The 22031-nt window shown below is 36.3% G+C and overlaps 1 protein-coding gene across 5 annotated transcripts in view; it reads left to right on the top strand.

Annotated features, from left to right (window-relative positions):
* The window catches only part of PSIP1 (PC4 and SFRS1 interacting protein 1), a 39867-nt gene extending 18158 nt beyond the window's left edge, over positions 1–21709 (top strand). Inside the window, exons 6-16 of one of the 5 annotated variants that reach the window (XM_043566330.1) lie at positions 525–587; positions 6416–6512; positions 7424–7499; positions 12296–12524; positions 13359–13477; positions 16145–16200; positions 16821–16891; positions 17100–17201; positions 17319–17532; positions 19165–19276; positions 20091–21709. In XM_043566330.1, the coding sequence (XP_043422265.1) occupies positions 525–587; positions 6416–6512; positions 7424–7499; positions 12296–12524; positions 13359–13477; positions 16145–16200; positions 16821–16891; positions 17100–17201; positions 17319–17532; positions 19165–19276; positions 20091–20151 (1200 nt within the window). In that variant the 3' untranslated portion in view covers positions 20152–21709. Of the gene's footprint in view, positions 1–524; positions 588–6415; positions 6513–7423; positions 7500–12295; positions 12525–13358; positions 13478–13554; positions 15463–16144; positions 16201–16820; positions 16892–17099; positions 17202–17318; positions 17533–19164; positions 19277–20090 lie in introns of those variants that run through there. The other 4 variants (XM_043566331.1, XM_043566332.1, XM_043566333.1 and 1 more) reach the window with 4 other exon arrangements.
* The last annotated feature ends 322 nt before the right edge of the window (positions 21710–22031 follow it).

Here is a 22031-nt window from a genome sequence, read left to right as displayed (position 1 = left end):
CACCCATAAGAGAGTGGGTTACTGTTTATTAGGAATCTTTTTCAAGATATTGTGGGATGGGGGGGGGGATACTAGAAAAGGCATTGAACTGAATTTTGTTGAATCTAGGTTTACTTCCATCTCTATTTGATTATCTTTGAGGGGAGATGCTCACCTGAGCCTTTTCAGGTCTCGTGGGTTGTTAGATGATCTCCAGAGTCTCAGCCATTTAAAATGTACAACCCTAAAATGTAGAAAAAAGTCGTTTTGTAAATTTAAAAAGACAAACTTCCATGTGTACTAGCAAGCATGACCTCTATTTTGTTTGACAGAGGAAAGTGTTTTTTTTGTTTTTTGTTTTTTTTTTTAAAGACACTGGCTATTACTTTCACTTTTATGATATTGCTTTCAAATTTCAGAGAAACAAAACAAGTTTCCCTAGTGCCTTTAGTGAAATATGCTGTTATTTTTAGTTTAAGAAATTTTCTTTAAGTCTTGATATAATTTATTCAGTTTCATCTGTATATATATTTTTTCAATTTTAGGATGTGACTAAAGCAATTGACATAACCACTCCAAAAGCTGCCAGAAGAGGGAGAAAGAGAAAGGTAATGTTATTGCTTAACCACAGGAATCTTTTTTTTCCCTTCAAATTTATTTATTTTGAGAGAATGCAAGTGAAGGAGGTGCCGAGGGAAAGAGAAAGAATCCCAAGCAGGCTCCACAACACCAGCACAGAGACTGATGTAGGGCTCGAACTGTTGAATCAGCAGATCCTGACCTGAGCTGAAGTTTGGTGTGTAACCTACTGAGCTGCCCAGGTGCCCCTTAACCACAGGGATCTTAAAATAATTTTTATTTTAGTTGAATTGAGGAAGGTAGAGATAATGAAACCTTACTTGTTTTTAAGTTTAGAGTTGGCCCTTTTTTCCAAATCCTTCATTTTATTAAAGGGTAGGTTATACTGTTCAGTTACAAAAACTAGCTGTTTCTTTTTAGTGACAGCACCCTTAAGATGAATAGTAAAGGAAACAAAATGCGTCTGTTTTCATTGCTTTTAATGACACTTCAACTCTTCTTTGTAAAATAGATAATAATGTATACTCGAAGTTTTTGAGAGGATTACGTGAATTAACATGTTACATATCCATAATAAATCCTGATACACAGTAATATCTGTGTAAGTATTGTTCATTCTAGTATTAGCAACATTGTTGCATAAAATGAGACTGTGTGACACTTGAGTGGGAGGTACAGTCTGTGCTTTTAATTAATGTAGTAAGTGGGGCGCCTGGGTGGCTCAGTAGGTTGGGCGTCCTGCTTCAGCTCAGGTCATGATCTCGCGGTTTGTGAGTTCGAGCCCCACGTTGGGATCTGTACTGACAGCTCAGAGCCTGGAGCCAGCTTCTGATTCTGTGTCTCTCTCTCTGCCCCTCCACTGCTCAAGCTCTGTCTCTCTTTCAAAAATCAACATTAAAAAAATAATAAAAAATAAGTTTCTTCTTCCCTATATGAAGTTTTGTTCTTCACCTTTTTCTAACGTATTTATTGTCTCAGACTATCATATACCAAAGATTCAAGGAAAACTAAGGCTTCGGTATCTTGTGAGGAAGTAAAATATGAAAACAAATAATTGTGGCTTTTTATTTCCTGTGGAAGGGGCTATGATAACTTTAACAAGATTTTAAACATAGGCTGAGTCTTGTCAGGCAGATGGAGGCGGGAGGAGGGGAACAATACTTCACATGCATCCTCTTTTAAAGCAGTGTGAATGATGGAGACTGGATTGGGATGGTGAGACAAATTCACGGATTAATTCATTCAGAATTTTAGTACTGACCTCACAGGTGTAGGCAGAGAATGGAGTAGTATTGAATAAAGGAGATAAGGTCTTTGTTTTCATTGAACTTACATTTTTGTTGAGACACAATAAATACATAAAGTAAGAGTTAAAATGGGGTGTTACGGTAGTGGCTTGGTAATAACTAAGTCATGAAAGGCTTTTCTAAGGAGTTAGCATGAGGTTGGAAGGAAGAGGGACCTTCTAGCAGGTTGTTTGGTAGTGTAGAATGAGAAACGGGATTTAAGAGCACTTCAGGAGGTAAAGTTGATGGTTGATTGGAAGTGAGTGGGAAGGAGGAATCTAGGAGACTCCACGGTTGGCTTGGTTTTGGGAGCAGAGGCGTGGGGAGGAGGAAATGAAACATCTAGGGGAATTGGACTGAAGATACATTGTTTTGATATCAAAAGGGGAAAAGGTAGAAGTTAAAGATGTAGTCACTGATAGAAAGACAGGAAATAGATGAGGTAGTCAAGGGAGAAAGTTTACTAGGAAGAATGCAGAAACCAGAACCCTGAGGGAACATAATGGAGATGAGAAGTTGCTTTGTAAAGTTAAGGCTGAGAGGGGTGCCTGGGTGGCTCAGTTGGTTAAGCGTCTGACCTCAACTCAACTATGATCTCAAGGTTCATGGGTTCGAGCCCTGCATCAGGCTCTGTGCTGACAGCTCAGAGCCTGGAGCCTGCTTTGAATTCGGTGTCTCCCTCTTTATCTGTGCACTTCCCTGCTTGCACTGTCTCTCAAAAAACAAACATTTAAAAAAATTAAAAAAAAAAAAAGGCTGAGAATGAACTATCAAAAAAAGGAGGATGTCAAGCTAAACAAGGGAGGAATTTTTTTTTAATTTTTTAATGTTTATATTAGAGAGAGAGGGTGTGGGGGGTGGGCATGGGTGTGCGAGGCAGGGGGTTGGGGGAAGGGCAGAAAGAGACAGAATCTGAAGCTCTGAGCTTTCAGCACAAAGCCCGATGTGGGGCTTGAACTCACATGCTGAGCCTCGAAATCATGACCTGAGCCGAAATCATGACCTGAGCCGAAGTCAGAGGCTTAACCGACTGAGCCACCCCGGTGCCCTGGGAGGAGAGAATTTTTTTAAAAAGGGGAGTGGTCAGTTATGTCTTGGTAATGGAGAGGATACTGGAAGATGTTTGACAGTTGGGCTTCCCCAGGATACTTTTTTTGTTTTAAGTTTGCTTATTTTTGAGAGAGCACAAGTGGGGAGGAGCAGAGAGGAGGGGGATGGGGGGAGACACAGAAACCAAAGGCTCCAGGCTTTGAGCTGTCAGCACACAGCCTGATGTGGGGTTCGAACTCACTAATGGTGAGGTCAGGACATGAGCCAAAGTCATAGGCTTAACCCGCTGACTCAGCCAGGCACCCCTGCCCCAGGATACTTAAAGTCAGATGGTAAGGGCAGATGAAGGAGGTTGGAGAATAAAATATTTAATGGTAGAGTTACGCTGTTTTTGAAATTTTTGAAGGGAAGTAGAGAGAATGCAGCATCAGGGATTTGCATGGTTAAAGTGAAAAGATATGGTGAAAGATTTAACAAGTTGTTTGCAAAGCTAGGAAAGATTAAAGGTATGGAACAAGTATGAATTGTTGTAGTAAAGAGATGTTGGATGAGAGAAGGAAGAGGTACATTTGAAGGAAGAAACATAACAGAGAGAAGGAGATGGACATCTCATCCTTTTTAACATTAAAGGGAAATATGGAAAAAGTTATTTAAAAATTCTAGGCAGGGGCGCCTGGGTGGCCTAGGCGGTTAAGCATCTCACTGTTGATTCCAGCTCAGTTCATGATCTCCTGGTTTATGAATTTGAGCCCCAAGTTGTGCTGTGTGCTGTGACAGCGTGAGGCCTGCTTGGCCTGCCTCTCTCTCTCTCTCTCTCTCTCTCTCTCTCTCACTCTCACTCTCTCTCTGCTTCCCCTACTCGCTCTCAAAAATAAATTAAAAAAAAATTCTAGGGAGACTAGGGAATTAACGGAATTCCTTCCTGCTGGCCTCAATCTCTTCTACACTGCACAGTTCAAGGGAGGACTACATGTATAAGGCAGGAAGGAAGGATAGAAAGTTCATGCTGGTGAGGGGAGAAGAGGGCATACATAACAGGGTAAAGGTATTAATGGATGGCTTGGAGATTTCCAACCGAGAGGCATTAAATGAATGCATGTTTGTATAAGGTTTTTTTTTTTTTTTTTTCCCCAGCAGATCTCAGCATCAGGGAATAATAGAGCAGAAAAGGTAGAGTTTTACAGTAATTCTCTGCTGGAGATTTGTAGGACAGGTGCAGTAAAACAAGAATGCAGAGGACTTGAGGATGCATATGAATAGTATAATCTCATGGGGTGTTTTGTGGGAGGGAGTGCTTTAGGTAAGATGATGAAGGGAGTAGCTACAGAGTGGGGTGATAAATGAGTGCAGGTGTCAAAGGGTTAGAGGTCTCTGTGAATCAAGTAAAATGTAGAAGAAATTAATTTGCAGTGTATTTACATTTAAGATTTGGATATTTGTATATTTGAAATAACTTAGTCTTTTTTTTTTTTTGAGCTAAACAGTTGATTTTATTTTCATAAGGAAAGCTTTTGAGTTGCCTAATTTTTCTAACAGTGAAGAATACATCTTCATGATAGGGCTGGTTTTTTTTAATTCAGTATTAATGTTAATATATATTTATGATACTAATTATTTATGAATTTGTTACCTCTTATTGGTATCTCCTCCAAAAGATCCATTCTACCTTTAATTCTTGTATGATGTCTTGATTTATTTTCAAAAACAAAGTGTAAATAAAGAGAGGTGTGTGTTTTTTGGTTTTGTTTTTGTTTTTTGCACTGAAAAGCTCGTCAGTTTGAACTGAATTTTAGAAGATTTTGCCCTCTTAACACCTCACTAGGAAGAGTTGTCATACAGTCTTGGGTTCTCAACCTTAGGTACGTAGGGAGCTTGGTAATGGTAAACAAAGAAAAAACAGGTGCGTGGTTCCCCACCAGGGGCGCTATTGAATCAAGATGGGGGGGTGGTATTTAAATTATTAAAATTCTAGAAATACAACCTTAGCTAATGTTTAAGGGAGCAATTTTTGTAATGTTCCTTGAGAACAGTTCAGGGGTGAACGTAGCTGAGTTAATTGACTTCTGATAATGCTCTGAATATGCATTGTTGTTTTCAAAGTATAAAAACAAAAATAATGTTTAAAATAAAAAAGATTCTTAGAAGTGGGATTACTGGGGTGCCTGGCTGGCTCAGTCAGAAGAGCCTGACTTTTCATAGCTAGGGGTTGTAAATTTAAGCACCACCTGGGGTATAGAGATTACATAGATAATTAAAACTTAAAAAAGTAGGATAAATCAGAAATTTGCCTGTTTATTGCTGATGTAAAGATATTCTTTCAGAAAGGTGTTGCCTGTTTATTGATCATTAGTAATCAGTATATGATTCTTCATTTCCTTACTAATACTGGGCATTATCTCTTAAATGTTTGTGAATCAGATTGTTGATTAAAAGATTTTTAAGTTGTTTTGTCAATAAGATTGGATTGTGCATGTCTTTTCATGCTTTATTGCCTTTTTTTGTTAATTTAGTTAATGCTGAATTTTAAATAATGGGTCATGGGGAAGCAACTCCTAGGGCCCCTCCCATCCTTGTCTTTGTTTTCTTCACTGTCTCTTTCCTCCCTTTTCCATCATGATCAAGTTGTTTGCATTTCCTTTCTAATTGGTGGTTTTAACCTTTGTTCTACTCTACTGCTTGACTCCATTAAACTGACTCATTTTGGGCTCTTGTCTCTTCAGGCATCATAGTTTGCAAAGGGGCACTGCAATTGATTACTGTAGTAAATCACTCTTTACAGAAAATAGTAACTCCTAGAGAAACACAGCAGATCTCAGTCTTAATTCAAAAGTAAAACATGTATATATTAACAAAGTTAACGAATAAGAAATATCAGCAACTTAATTTCTTCCCTTTACCAATATTAGAATATTAACTTAAGTTCCCTCATAAGTACACAATATAAAGTGTTAGGATTTTAAGATACTCGATGAAAGTACATTTATAAGCATGTGTGGGTTAAGCATATTATACTTAGGTCATCATTTTGCATCGAGTGTTAGCTGTATTTTTACAAATTGGTGTTTTTTAGCCTGAGAACATCTAAAAAGTGATGTTTTTTGTTTTTGTTTTGTTAATGTTTATTTTTGAGAGAGAGACAGCGTGAGCGGGGGAGGGGCAGAGAGAGGGAGACACAGAATCTGACACAGGCTCCAGGCTCTGAGCTGTCAGCACAGAGCCCAGTGCAGGGCTTGAACTCATGAACCGCGAGATCATGACCTGAGCTGAAGTCAGATGCTTAACTGACTGAGCCACCCAGGTGCCCCTGATGTTTTTTGTTTCTTAGAAATGTTCACTAGAGTCTGCTAGTTGTGGTGTTTGGGGATGTCGCTCTGATGAGTTCACTACTGAAAAATAACAATCATGTACAAGTTACAGTTATATGTAAACTTTGTATCGTAAAGTGGGATATCTTTGCTGTTGAATTAAATTTGAAATGCCTACTGTTTGCTAAGTAAGTTAATTAAATCTTTGTGATTCAGGCAGAAAAACAAGTAGAAACTGAGGAGGCAGGAGTAGTGACAACAGCAGCAGCATCTGTTAATCTGAAAGTGAGTCCTAAAAGAGGGCGACCTGCAGGTAGGATTATTAATGTTTAAATCTCTGGCTTGTGATTAATATTTCAAACCATTACAGCGTTGTACCTCAGATACCTTCGAATAGGTGGATAGGTAATTGGTTATGGGTAATATATACATTTCAAAGGAGATAAACATGGTTTCTGCTTTATGATAAAGTATTTAGATTTAAAATAATTGCTTGGAACTGTTTTCATTTTCTGTTTTACCTAAATGTCTCCTAATAGCTGCAAATGAGGCTGTGGTGAGATGAAATTCCATGAATGATGGATCTATTTTACCTCTCACTGTAGAAAGCATAAGCTTCACTGTAGTTTGGAAGGATATGTCTCTAATAGTAAGGCAAAGTAAAACAAAGAAAATTAACAAAATAGAGCCCATTTTTTTCTACTGCATAATAGGATTCTTTGAAAAGGGAAAATCCATAATACCCAGAAAAATCCTGAGATTTGTTTCCATAATTTTTATTTTGGAATTTAATATTTTAATGGATCAAATTAGTGGTGTTAGAAAATTCAGTGAATTATACAGATTTTCAGAGATGTAAATGTACCATATATATACAGTATTGTAATACGTATATGGAGATTGACTATAAGTGGTATTGTTATAAAGTTGAATTTTGTGATATTCTTGTTAAAACAATGTGGGATGTTCTTTGAAATCCTCTCAGACATACTAAGGACAGATTGAAAATTACTCTGTTGATTGACCCCTTTTAAATATTCTGTTGCTCATTTGAATCATTGGGGGATATTATCTTTTAAAACTTAATAAATAAGATAGTATCTGTAATAAACCACTGACCAATATTCTTATAGTACATACCATTTGTAATCTTTATATGTGAGAATTGCATCTTAAAAGGAAAAGTGGGTAGTTACTGACTTTGTTTTTCCTTGTGAATGTTAGCTACAGAAGTCAAGATTCCGAAACCAAGAGGCAGACCCAAAATGGTAAAACAGCCCTGCCCTTCAGAGAGTGACATGTGAGTTTATTTTTAATGTAGGATATTTGCTGTTACTTTTTAGTAATTCTAAAAATTATGGGAAAAAACTATTGAAAAGTTTTTCATTGTGTAAAAAGTAAAAACTGATGGGGAATCCAGAAAAATCTGATGTGATTATCCTTTCATTAAAGACATTTCCTTGTTATATCAAGGTCATAAAGATACTTAGATAATACAGGGTAAATCTATAAAAGAGAAGTTAGGCAATATAGTTTTTTTAAGCAAACTATTTTTTAAAGTTTATTTTGAAAGAGAGACACACAGGGTGGGGGGGGGCACAGAAAGAATTTCAAGCAGACTGTGCATGGTCAGCAAAGAGCCGAATGTAGGGCTTGAACTCATGAACCGTGAGATCACGACCTGGGCTGAGACCAAGAGCTGGATGCTTAACCAACTGAGCCACCCAGGTGCCCCAAGGAATTTTTAGACAAAGTATTTTTGGAGCAATTTCCACAAATCTTTTCTAGTTCCTTTAGAATAACTTTTAAAAATATTACTAAGGGGCTCCTTAGTAATGGCTGGCTCAGTCAGTAGAGCATGTGACCCTTGATCTCCAGGTCATGAGTTCAGGCTCCACGTTGGGTATAGAGATTACTTAAAAAAAAAGAAAAAAAAAACCCTACTAAAATTACTTTTGCAATGTGAATTTAAAGTATTTTGATATGCTAACTACTTAGTTATCAACAAAAAAAATTTTTTTTCTTGCCACCTTTCTTTTCTGCATATGGGTATTGTTATATGACTTTTGTGGGTGGAAACTTCACGAGAGAGAGTATATATTTAGACAAAGGGCAAAAGTCTTTTTTAGCTCTTATGTTTAAAGATTTTTATAGAGAAGGCTCAAGCGTGTTGGTCATTTAGGAGGGGCTTTTACAGTGTTTTATATGAAACATTTTTATAGGACATTTTAGTTACAGAACATGGAAGTTTGTACTTTTTGATTAAAATGTGTTTAAGAGTTTTACTGCCAAGCTAGCTATTAAACTATCCTCAAAAATACTGGCACAATATTACAACGTGGTTTTAACTGCTGTAGTGAAGAAATTAGGTACATGCAGATGAGTTTTTCTTTTTAAACATGCCAAATCTTATTCATTCCCTTCCTAATCTAATCGTGGCATTAGGTATAAAGTCTAGGATTTCATAATTGATACAAGGTCTTGATCTGGAGACTTAGGAACTGAAAACACAAGGTATCTGCTCCCCTCTCCCTTTTATCACACACCTAGATCTGGGATAGGGAACCATAATAAATACGCCTGTTTGGAAAGGAGAAGATTAAGAGGCATAGAGTAGTCATTGTTCCCTAGGAAATCTAGAATTCTGGGAAAATAGTGTGAGATCTCCTGATTTTAGGTATAAGGAAGGTTCCCTTGATTAGGCCCCAGTTTTTGCCTGAGAGTCTCTTGCCAGACCATATCTCTCTGTGGCTTTTAGCTAATCCTGTGACAGTTTACTTTTTCAGTATCGTCCTTAGATGTGTCTGAAAAGGTCATTGGAAAATATTACCTTCATCAGCTGGGTAGGATTCCGTCTGCTTTCAGGCTGTAGGGAGTTGGAGCGACCCAAGGTTCCTTTTTAGATCTCCATTAATTTCTCTTGATGCAGGCTGTATTACATTTGCTAATAACACTTTATTGTGAGTGTGTGTGTTTTATTTGAGCCAGCTTCATGCCTAGTGGTCTTTTATTTAAGTTTATTTATTTATTTTAGGGAGAGCGAAGGGGACAGAGGATCTGAAGTGGGCTCCTCTCTGATACCAGAGAGCCCAATGCAGGGCTTGAACTCACGAACTGTGAGATCATGACCTGAGCCAAAGTTGGCCACTTAATCAACTGAGCCATGCAGGTGGTCTTTTTACAGGATTTTCTCAATCCTTTTTCTCAATCCTTTTCTCAATTTTTTTTGCTTAACAAATTGTATTCCCACTGCCCCCCTGCCTCCACATGCTTATCTTATTATACTTAATTTGCACTCACTTTGAGTTTACAGATTTTCCTGAGAACCCCTTGGTCTCTTTCCTAGAAACTATTTGTTTATCTGAAGGACCACGGTAGCCCAATTTGAATACTTAAGGAGAGGCTGGCAGCTCATACCCTTGATTGGATCTTTGACCCTAGTCGTTTTCTGAATTTGAAATTTTTACAAGATGGAGGTGACTTTAAACACAGAAATGCGTGGAATTTTTAGGTTTTCCTTTTGTCATTTTGTTATTTTTTTAAACTCCTTTCTTGAAGTACCCTATCAAATCTATCCTGGTAACAACCAACTTAAGATGCTAGCATTCGGTCTTGAAAACTTGTCACTCAAAGCCACACATTCACTGAATTTTCTTTCACGTTATCACAAATGACAGTTTTACCTATTGTATAATAATATATTAGGATTTTCAATTTCTCAGCCCCAGAGTCAGTGTCACATTGTGTTACATAAATTTCTGTATCCATGAGCTTTTTGCAAAGGCAATTTATGGACAGCCTCACATAGTAGTAACTTAATGACACTTCACATTATGTGTAGGCTGGGTATCGGTTATAGCTATTCTCAGCTGTGTATCTGAGCACAAACTCAGTGTGGAGTGCAGTTAAACTATGTAAGCTTTTCTTATACTTTTGCTCTCCCATCATGAGAACAGAATGTATGTGTTAGTGGTAGCTTTTTTGCCGTGAGTCCTGAAATGACAGTGGTATAGAACCCAGAAGAGCTGAAACCATCTTATAATTCTCACGTAAAGTAAGAAATATTTGTTATAAGCGACTGAGATAATTGGGGTTGTATTTGCAGTAGTTTTTGCTTACGTTAACATGTTTTTTTAACTATTTACAAATAGTTTCCTACTGTGCCTTGACCTAGTAAAAAGGGAAATTGTTGCTATGGAGAAGTGTTTTTCATGAAAGGCGATATGGAGGCCCATTCGGAAAATACTTGTTTATAGCAAGCTCTGATGGTTAATTTTGTGGCAATCTGCTTTGATACTGTTCAAAAACCCTTGAAATAATAATCCCATCTCTTATGACCTTATTGTACACTTCTTAATCTGTTTTAAAAAAAAAGCCAAATGGTATTCCACTGTATGTATCACTCTTAAGATATAAAGTTTATATAAACTTAAAATTTTAAATGATTTTACTCGCATGCCTTTTCTTCCATCGGTTAGAAATTGATGAGGAAACCCATATGACATTTGAAAATAAGCATAGCCAATAATGGTTGTTAATAAGACAAATTTCTAAAGAGGTTAAAAAGTGAATTTTTTCTCTTCCAGTTTAATAATCTCCTAAGAGTTCAAGGAAGCAGTGTCTGATAGGTGGTCAGTAGATTTGGAACTGAGATATTGGACCAATTATATGATCTGAAGTCTCTTCCACCTCTCAGACCCATTGATATAATTGTGTAATTTTTGAAAATCTCACTGAAATTCCTAGAACAGTAAAAAAGATCAATCTTAATTTTATTTTTTTATTTTTTTATTTTTAAAAGTTTATTTTGAGAGCAAGTGAGCATGGGCAGGGAAAGGGCAGAGAGAAGGGGAGGGAGAGAATCTCTAGCAGGCTCTGTGCTGACAGCACAGAGTCCAACGTGGGGCTTGATCTCACAAACTGAGAGATCATGACCTGAGCCCAAATCAAGAGTCAGACACTTAATCAATTGAGCCACCCAGGTGCCCCCCCAAAAAGATTTTTTAAACAGCTGTTAAAACTTGTTGTCATTTTTTATGGGGTTGCTTTCATTGAACGTATATACCATAGAAGTAATTATGTGGTTAGCACTGGCATCATTTTTTTTTTTTAATGTTATCTATTTTTGAGAAAAAGAGAGCATGAACAGGGGAGGGGCAGAGAGAGAGAGAGGGAGACACAGAACTCGAAGTGGGCTCCAGGCTCCGTGCTGTCAGTGCAGAGCCCAACACGGGGCTCAAACTCAAACTGGGAAATCATGACCTGAGCTGAAGTCAGATGCTCAACCAACTGAGCCACCCAAGGGCCCCTGCACTGGCATCCTTTGATTCTGCTAGAGCCTAACATCGTATCATAAATACTAAATATTCATATTTATTTCTGCTGTATTCATTAGCATAGATGTCATCCAATGATAATGTTACGCTTACTGGACAGTTTTGGTAGTTTTGACTTGGTTTTAATGAGGTCTGTAAATCCACTGGTGATGGGAATGCTTATTGCTAGTGAATTTAGCACCGTGAGACATTATGCTTAGTGGCCATATATTTTACCATTATGTGCGTAATTTGGGAGCCTTTTACCTTGCGGAGTATTTCTTTGAATTCTAAAATGGCCATATTTGATAATAACCAGTTCACTTCTACAATTGTACTTTTCCCAGTCTACTCTTTTTAAAACCTGTCATTCTTATAATGATGTAGAATAGAAGGTCTGGCTCTTTCACCCATCTAATATACTGCTGTGGCCCCACAGTGCAGAGTAGTATCTTGGCACAGAAGGTCCTACTCCGTATTCTTTTTTTCAGTGAATGAGTAACATGACAAAAAACTGGGAAAACAAAGGGAAAATCACTTTATTACCTTAATGCCACTATGATTTTTGTGTCTTCTAATTTATATGAAAAGGATGTTCTTTTCTTTCTATTACTGGATGGTAAAGATACTCATATTTTACTGGAAGATATGTTAAATTTGTCTAAGTAAATTATTGCTCATTTTTAGCCAAAATACTTCTTTGATTGGGAGAGTATGGCTAAAAGACAATGAATAATGATACCTAAAAATTCATTTTCCATTGCTGTATTTTCAAAAATAGGGTAACTGAAGAAGACAAAAGTAAGAAAAAGGGGCAAGAAGAAAAACAACCTAAAAAGCAGCTTAAAAAGGATGAAGAGGGCCAGAAAGAAGAAGATAAGCCAAGAAAAGAGCCAGACAAAAAAGAGGGGAAGAAAGAAGTTGAATCCAAAAGAAAAAATTCAGCTAAAACAGGGGTTACATCAACCTCTGATTCTGAAGAGGAAGGGGATGATCAAGAAAGTGAAAAGGTACTATCAAGTAAAATACTTATTCTATTTTTGGTTTCCTGTGTAGTTCTTTTTCTCTCGTAAGCTTTCAGTATCTGTGAAAGTATGAATGTGATTAAAAGTAAAACTGAATTTCCTTGCCTTTCTGAGTAAACTTGAATTAGCTGTGTTAAAAACCATACTTGAAACTTTATTATAATTCTAAGTTTATCTCACCCTTCACAATTATGATACGGAAATCAAATGTTTACTCCAGTAACCCACCTATCTAGAAAAGGTAGAAAAGTAGAAATTAAGCTAGATGAGCTGCGACAAGAGAAGACCTAAAAGCGATGCATTTATACGGGGATTTTTATTATTTCCTACAGTGAAATTCTTAACTACTCTTCAGGCCTATTTAGTGTACGTTTTATCAGTGGTATTTGAATGCCACAGTTGTTTAGGAATAAGTACTGTATGTAGCCTTGGAGATCTACAGACCTGGTTTGTGTGAATCTTTTTTTTCTTTTTCTTTTTTTTTCCTGATTTCCAAATACTTGAGAAGCCAAGCAATGTACCTGTCAGTAAACAGTACTGAAATCAGAACCATAGTGTGGAGGCCAACAGCCTGACATACTTTGAGCCAAAGGCCATCGCTTAGTATATTACAGCAGTGCAGGAAATAGATTTTAATTCCCCGAATCAGCATGGGAAAGTTCAGTTTAGACAGCAACATGTATAATTCTGAGATTTTTAAAAATCAGTCATTTAAGTATTTGTCCCTTAAGAAAACCAGTTGCTTTTTTTTCCTCCCAAGATTATAATTATAGTCACTGACTTGGTAGTTAACTAAATTCATCCTAATCCTCAAAACAGAAGAGAAAAGGTGGAAGAAACTTTCAGACTGCTCATAGAAGGAATATGTTGAAAGGCCAACATGAGAAAGAAGCAGCAGATAGAAAACGCAAGCAAGAGGAACAGATGGAAACGGAGCAGTAAGTATTTTTTTATTCTAAATTTTGATTTTTTAAGCTAGCATGAAATTTTTAAACGATAGAATCTCATTTTTCAGACCTTGATGAAGCCTTTAAGAGAAGTGACTTCTCCCCTGTGTTAGAAAACAGTCTTCAATATATGATGATAATCATGTTTCAGGCTTCATTCTTTGCTGAGTAAGAGGAGGAAATTCAGAGGTAATCACTTGTGAATATTTTTAATTTAAACTGAAAGTGCAGATAGGATTTAACTGTTAGTGGCTTTGCTGAAAATGTCCTCATCCTCTACTGTTTACTTGTTTAGTATTAAATACAGAAAGTGGTGATAATATGTTGGTGGAGGAAGAAGGAAACATCCTTGTCATACCACCAGCAGACCTCTTCCCAAAAGAACAGCAACAATAAGAGGAGCACAGTTGGAAACCCGAGAAGCCAGTAAAAGTAAATCTAGAGGCTGACAGGGTTTGAGTTGGATGTGTGCGATACAAAAGCTCCAAGCTGACTTACGTTTTGATACTTGGAGACAATACGCACTTACCGTGGGGAATTTCTTTCCCCTTTAATTTTATTCTATAACATAATTTTATTAGGAAAATAGCACTGGTGATGATTACACTCCATGTGCTTATTACATTTGTTTTCCTAGTTATCTTTAGACTGTCACTTCTGAGTTTTCTTTGAAAAGCATTTTGTTGCGAAGCGTCTTGCATTATTCTGACTAAACTTGGTTTCTTGTTAATGGAAGTGATTTTGAAAACATGCTGTAGGTCACTAAGACACATTTAACGATAAGTAATGAATTCTTTAATTAATTTGTACTTTCTCTTTATAAGATAGAGTTGTGAGCCAAAGTCTCTTCACAAGTATAGCGTTTGACTATCTGCTTTCTTAGTTGTTTGGAGGATAATACATAAGCAGTTTCAGCTGCTTGAGTGGAGTGACATCAAAGATCTAAAGCTCAGAAATGTTACTCCCTCTAGTCTGTTAGACTTGACCATTTCTGTAAATATGTTAAAGTTACTTTTTATTGCCTATCCTTTTCTATCCTTTCACTGAAGAGTTGTTGGACTGTTTGTTACTTTTGACTTTATTGTGCTCCCCAAACTAAGATAGAAAATTAGTGGTTGCTTAGTAAATCTAGCCCGGCCCTTCTTCAGTATCTCAAAGTTATCTTTATGTGTTTCAGTTTCTTTTTGAATGTCCTCCGAATGTAACTTTCTCAAATTCTAATATTTGTGTTTTCTTTCCTTCTCCTGTTATTACAAAACTTTGTACTTGGACAGTTTTGCTCTGTAAAGCATTTCAGATGCAGCTTGTGTGAAATGCATTATGCAAAATAAAGTTTATTGTATTGTATTCCCAGCCAAACAACATGTAATCTACAGTAATAAAAAATATATCTCATTTTGGGCTCAAAGCATTAATCCAGTTACTGAAAAGAGAATACAAGTGGAGCAAACAAGAGATGAAGATCTCGAGACAGACTCATTGGACTGAATTCCCCCCTCCCCCCCCTTGATGGAAGAATGTTGCAGATTCTAAATTGAGGACTTCATTAATGGCATTACTGTGTTATGATTGTTAAAAAAAAAAAAAAAAAAAAAAACCTGTAAGGTACACACTACATACTAAGGTCGGCCATCATTCCTGTTAAGTTTTTTTTTTTTTGTTTTGTTTTGTTTTTTCCAAGCTTAAGGTGAAGCTTTGTGTTTGAAAGTTAGAAGATGGTGGTTGTACATTATTTCATTTAGAAAATATAAAAATTCATTTTGTTTTGAAGCTAGGTGTTAAACTGGAATAGCTCTTATACCCCAGAGAATGGGGGCAGTTGTGCCCTTCCCTTGACATTCCTTTGTTGTTTAATTCTTTAGAATCTTAATAATTGTTTTTTTAATCCTGAGAGATTAAACAGTAGACTTGTTAAGAAAACAAAAATGAAACTGTAACCAAAATTTTAAAATAAAGTCTTTTTTAAAAAAACCTGATTTTTAGATATTGTTTTGTTCTTGTCTATTTCAATTGGTTTACAATAGGGCCCGAACTCAAAGCCAAGACACTAGAAATTAGGAGTTGTTTTAAAGGGTTATTTACAGTAAAATGGTACTTTTTCTTTTGTATAATGGTATGTAAAAGTCAGTAAATGTCATTTAAGTTTGATGTATTGGCCAAACCCCCGTTTTAATACTATTGTCTTTGAACAGTCTGTTTAACCTTGAAACTTAACAACTCCTTCAACTGTCTGCCCTCTTGGAGATGTGGGAAAAGTTAGTCTGTTTTGACATACTACTTTTAAAAATAATTATGTAGAATTCATGAAATGTTTATAAGCATTCTTTTCCCACTATGGTATGTTTGTCCACTGACCCTGAAATTGGGTCTTTAAGCAACACACTATTTACTATTGGAAAAAAGTTTCACCATGACTAGCATCAAAATTATTTGTGATGCCACTGAAACACTAGATTTTAGCATGTTTTTACATGTGTTTTTTGTTTATAGTTAATGCTGTGGCATTCTAAAGTTGTATGCATTACAAGTCAATTCCTTGTGATCTAGGCTATTTTCTACCTTAAAATTTTTTTTAGCTTTTACATAAGGGATTGTGGGCATTTGGTAATCAGTCACAAAGTTCCAACGTTTTGAAATATTTGTGTTAACATTTGATAGGCAGAATAAAGATGAAGGAAAGAAGCCAGAAGTTAAGAAAGTGGAGAAGAAGCGAGGTTAGTTATTTCCCTTCCTAAGATGTATAAAAATTATACATAGAAAGGAAGTTATATATTTAATTTTTCATGTGTAGGTTTTTAAGACATTTCGTAAGAGTTCTCAAATCCCGTATAATTGTGCTTTTTCAGATCCCTAACGGATTCTATAGTCCTTGTATTTTAAGTATAATCAGGTGAACTTGCTAATAAGGAGTCATGCTTGCGGTTTTATTGCTCTTTATTTGATGATCATGTTTTTGTAACATTGCCAAAAGTTAGATGTTTTCCCATTTTTGACAGATCTCATTGTTTCAGACAGTTTCTCTATTTGGTTAAATGTGTAAGGTGAAACAGCTGTCTAAGGATTGGCCTAAAGGGGTTAATTACTGGATGCAGACAGCTTATTTTAGACACCTATGCAGCTAGAAGGTGATTTTTTTTTTTTTTTTCTTTAAATGATGAACGCTGCTTTCCTAAACACTAAAATGTGCCAAATAACTTCTTAGTGATCTGGGCAGATTACTAAGAACGTTTTTAAAAATTCACCAGGTCTTGTCACTGTGCTTTGCTTAGTAGATTTATACAGAAATACGGGTTTTGGAAAAACTATTCACTGTGTTTCACATTTCAATTTATAGAAACATCAATGGATTCTCGACTTCAGAGGATACATGCTGAAATTAAAAATTCACTCAAAATTGATAATCTTGTAAGTGTTTCATACCTCACTTAAAAATCTAGTACTGCCTTTATAGCTTCATGTTCTCTCATGATGTTATAAGTATGGATAATTTAAGAAGTGGGACTATTATGGTTATTTTGTATTGCCTTGTTTGAGATTTTTAAAGTATTCTTTAGGAATAGATTATCCAGGCTGTGGTAATTAACAGTTATGACGTTACTGTTTTGTCATGAAGGACGTGAACAGATGTATTGAGGCCTTGGATGAACTTGCATCACTTCAGGTCACGATGCAACAAGCTCAGAAACACACAGAGATGATCACCACGCTGAAAAAAGTGAGTGATCGTGAATCGTGCAGATTTTAAAAATTTTCTCATTACCACTTGGTTAAGAAATAAGGTTTTAAAAATCAGTGAAGAAAACAATTGTGAGTGTACATTTTGTTTTCTCAGATACGGCGATTCAAAGTTAGTCAGATTATCATGGAAAAGTCGACAATGTTGTATAACAAGTTTAAGAATATGTTTTTGGTTGGTGAAGGAGATTCTGTGATCACACAAGTGCTGAATAAATCTCTTGCCGAACAAAGACAGCATGAGGAAGCAAATAAAACCAAAGATCAAGGGAAGAAAGGGCCAAACAAAAAGCTAGAAAAGGAACAAACAGGTATGTGATAATAAGTTGTTTGCTGCTGGGACTGCTTTTTAAAAATGGCTTTGATATGTAATTTCATTAATATCTTCTCTGCATTAAATGATGAAGAGGTCTCATAAAGCACTTAGAAAAAGAGAAGCTAAGGTTAAACACTTGGGTTTTTCTTTTTCATTCAGTTTAAATCATTTTCATCAAGCTTAATGTAGTAGTAAATACTAGTGTTTAGTAATAATACTATGAACAGTTACTATTCTCTTTTCACTTCAATTAGGAAAAATTTCTGACCGCACAGTAGACAAGAAAGGAAGTTCCAGGTCCCCATCACCTAGCTTCTGCGATTATTGCTCTGTTTTACTCTCATCAGGCTTCTCTGTGACCTCTCTGAAGATAACTTGGGAGCCAATTCCAGATACGCAATTTCCACCACAGATATTTTAGGGTACCTCTGTGACAGACTCCTAGAACCACAGTATTATTATCATTTCCCCCAATTCCATGTTATTAAATGTCTTAGGAGCTGCTTAATGTAGAAAAAATATTCAAAAGGAGTTGGATTGTTTTTACTCATTTATTAGGGAATGATGATTCAGGTCTCCTTAGAGATTTGTTAGAAAGTGCCCTCATCATTTAATTAGTAATAGGACATAAAATCGTGTCAATTAGTAAATAGTACATTTGACACTTTTGTTCTAAAATACAAATGAGAGGGGCGCCTGGTTGGCACAGTCGGTTGGGCGACGGACTTCCCTCAGGTCAGGATCTCACAGTTCGTGGGTTTGAGCCCCCCGTCGGGCTCTGTGCTGACAGTTCAGAGCCTGGAGCCTGTTTTCGATTCTGTGTCTCCCTCTCTCTCTGCCCCTCCCAGCCCATGTACTGTCTGTCTCCTTCAAAAATAAACACTAAAAAAAATTTTTTAAATAAAATACCAATGAGAAATACAAAATTTTTGCTGTGATTCACATTTAAAAAAAATTTTTTTTTTAACGTTTATTTTTGAGACAGAGACACAGCATGAACGGGGGAGGGACAGAGAGAGAGGGAAACACAGAATCGGAAGCAGGCTCCAGGCTCTGAGCCATCAGCCCAGAGCCCGATGAGGGGCTCGAACTCGCGTACCGCGAGATCGTGACCTGAGCTGAAGTCGGACGCTTAACCAACTGAGCCACCCAGGTGCCCCTGATTCACATTTTTATAAGAAATAGAATAATCAGATGAAAAATGCTCTTTCTGGGGTGCTTGGGTGGCTCAGTCAGTTAAGCATCCGACTCTTGATTTTAGTTCAGGTCACGATCTCACCATTCCTGAGACTGAACCTCGTGTCAGGCTCTGTGCTGACGGTGCAGAGCCAGCTTGGGATTCTCTCTCTGCCCCTCTCCTGCTTGTGCTTTTGCTCTGGCTCTCTCTCAAAATAAAGAACTTAAAAAGAAAAAAAAAATCCCCGTTCTTGTACGGATAGGTATGTAGAGTAACCCTGCTTCTTACTGTGCCTCAGCTATACCCAAAAGATTACAGTGTAGTTTCAGATGAGGTACATTAAGTACTAGAGACCTCAGGGCCAGGTTTTATTTTTTATTTTGACTCTTTAGAGGATATCTTAAAAGCATTAGAAGCTCTAACGGTTTTTCCTTTGGAACCCTTCTAAAGGTTCAAAGACTCTGAATGGAGGATCCGATGCTCCAGACAGTAACCAAGCACAGCACAATGGAGACAGCAGTGAAGAAAGCAAAGACAAGCATGAGGCCAGCAGTAAGAAAAAGTGAGGACAGGTTTTAATGGGTCATCATGTAGATTTTTAATTCTTAAGTCACATTGCTGTTCCAAGGTTATTTGTAGAAGAATTCTATTTTGATCACTCAGTTCCTGAATTCAGGAAGCAAGACGGAAATCAAAAAGGCAAAAACAAAAAAATACAATTTACAGTTAATTTGCCTGTATTCAAAGGATTAGAGCTAGATGGTAGGATTCCAGTTTAAATAAGTATTCTTTGGATTTCTTTCACTGATGCAGCTCTAATAGTGACTTACATTTATACTTTCTTGAATTGTGACAGAATAATACAAAAATCAGACTAAAATCACAGGCTGTTCTCTGCTGCACCCACTCTAAATAACTAGTTAACTGAACTGGGGTTCTCCAGGTCTTGGCTTTGTTCTGCTACACATTTGAAGGGCTTGGAATCAGGCATCCCTTCTAATTCTGAAAGTCAGGGAAATCTTGTCATCTGTGTCTGTCACCCCTTCTCTTTATTAAGGTTTATAATGTGTTGGTATCACAGATCTAACCTTTTCATGTTTTTCAAAGAGAATTCATTTTAAAGCTGGAAATGATGGAAAGGGCCTGGGCCATGATGCTTACCTGAGTTATTTTGTGTTTGATCCCAGTATTACTTTAGGAAGAAGACACAACATGGTCAAATAAAATTTTGAACAAAAGGAAGTCAAGATTATTATTTCTTTAATCTTTTGGTGGCCTTAAAAACATAATGCACAGATTTAATGTGTTTTTCCCCCTCCCCCTGAAGGAAAAGAGCCCCTAATCCCAGTTGACACACCTTTCTTTCCTTTCTTTAGGCCATCCAATGAAGAGAGAGAGACTGAAATATCTCTGAAGGATTCTACACTAGATAATTAGGTTGACATACCTGGAATATAAAGAACATTTGAGAAGTTTGTAATGGTTTTCATTTGAAATATTTAGAATGCTGAAAATTTTAAATTTTTATAAGCATAGGTTTTGATGTTGAAAACTTGTTTGGAGGGAGAAAAATCCCTTTATATTTGTTTAAAAGTAATTAAACATTATTGCTAATTGTACTTGTGCAGTATTAACAGCTACATTATTCACTAAGTGTGAGGGAAAACTCATTTAGGAAATGTTAAACTGCTTTTCCAGACATTGGTTGTAGCATAATTTCAATTAGTGTGTGTATGTTAACGTGTAATTGATAGTAGAAAAAAAGTTACATTTTTAAAACTGCTACTTGTATAAACCTTTCCTCTTTCCCAAATACTGTGGGTTTTGTGCATAGTTTTTACAAATATTGGATTTACCAGAGTTGTCTTTTCACTGTTTGTGGGTTTTGTAGAAGTTATGCATTTTTATGGTAGATAAAATGTTACTTCTATACAAGTACTCACTTCTTTTATCAAAAGTTAATTTTAATCTCACAGTCTACATTGTGCTACATTATTATCCTGCTGCTTTGTAACAATTTGTGGTCTGTATGCCTTTTTGTATGACAACTAGATACCCAACTGACGTTGAACTGACAATTCTACGAGGTACAAAACTCATGTTAACTTTCGAAGGTAATTTAGGTTTTATGGCTGGGAATTCAGTGAAGTCACATGACTTCCCTGCAGAAAGCAGAATAGGTATATATAGGAATGAATCTGGCTTTAGGGTTCTACCATCTAAGATCCTTTACAGACACTAGTAGCTGAAACTAAAAGTAAATGATAAAAGTTTATTTTTGAGAACTGTCTCAAGTTTCTGAATTTTTAAAAAGTCACACTCATTTAAGGAAGTCACTAAGTATTTTTTTAATTGGAAAAAAAATCCATGATTCTTACGCAGTAAATAGTAAATACTATATAAGAAAACTAACCTATTTGAAAACAAGGCTATATCAGAAGGGGATTATTATTTAGAGATCCTGCATGTGACAGAATTGTAAGGAGTTAGAAATACATGTTGCTCTGAGGCAGTAAGACAAAGTAAAGGAGTATTTCGATGGTCTGTATATTCATATATATGGACTTAAGTCAGGGTAAGCCAACGTTAACAAAACTTAAGGGTAATTTAGCAGATAGAATTTCTAAGATATTTTGAATATTAGGTCAGTTGGTGGTTTTCAGTAGCTAAGACACTTCTCATGTTTCAAAACTATGAATATGGGGAAAAGGCTTAATACTAATACCAGTGTTTGCATGTGACATGCATTGTATGTTTTTGACCTCTCAGGTAATTGCTTTCATCTATAGATGAAAAGTGTGAATTATTTCAACAGTTGGAGTTTTGCTTTTTGAGAGGTCTTACAATGGAACCAGGACCCACTGTTTTGAGGGAACTATTGATATTACACTATATCTGGTCCTTAATACAACTTAAATTTGAACAGATTTATTCTAGTTAAGCCATAAGTGTCAACATTGTAAACTTGTTTTGATTAAAGGATTTTTCTATCAAACTCTACTAGTAAATTCTTTGCTACTTAAAAATGTTTTTGGAATTCTGGATTTGCTTCTAGCGGAGTTAATTTCTTAACTTGGTATATAGGTTGTGTTGCCTGGGGAGACAGGGTAACAACTAAATCTATAGGAAGCTAAAAATGTTATTTTTTGTTCACCCTCCCCTTTTCTTCTGTGACCCAGCAGATTGATAACAGTTTTACTGAGAAACCACAGAATATTCAACTTCAGGAGATCTATATAATAGCTTTCTGATAACTTATGTCTGCGTGTTTGGGCTGGCCTTGCTCTAAACCATTGACTTACATAGTGTTAAACGTA

The sequence above is a fragment of the Prionailurus bengalensis genome, chromosome D4, assembly GCF_016509475.1.
Source record: "Prionailurus bengalensis isolate Pbe53 chromosome D4, Fcat_Pben_1.1_paternal_pri, whole genome shotgun sequence".
NCBI classification, from domain to species: domain Eukaryota; kingdom Metazoa; phylum Chordata; class Mammalia; order Carnivora; family Felidae; genus Prionailurus; species Prionailurus bengalensis.
This window is presented reverse-complemented; position numbering and strand designations above follow the sequence as displayed.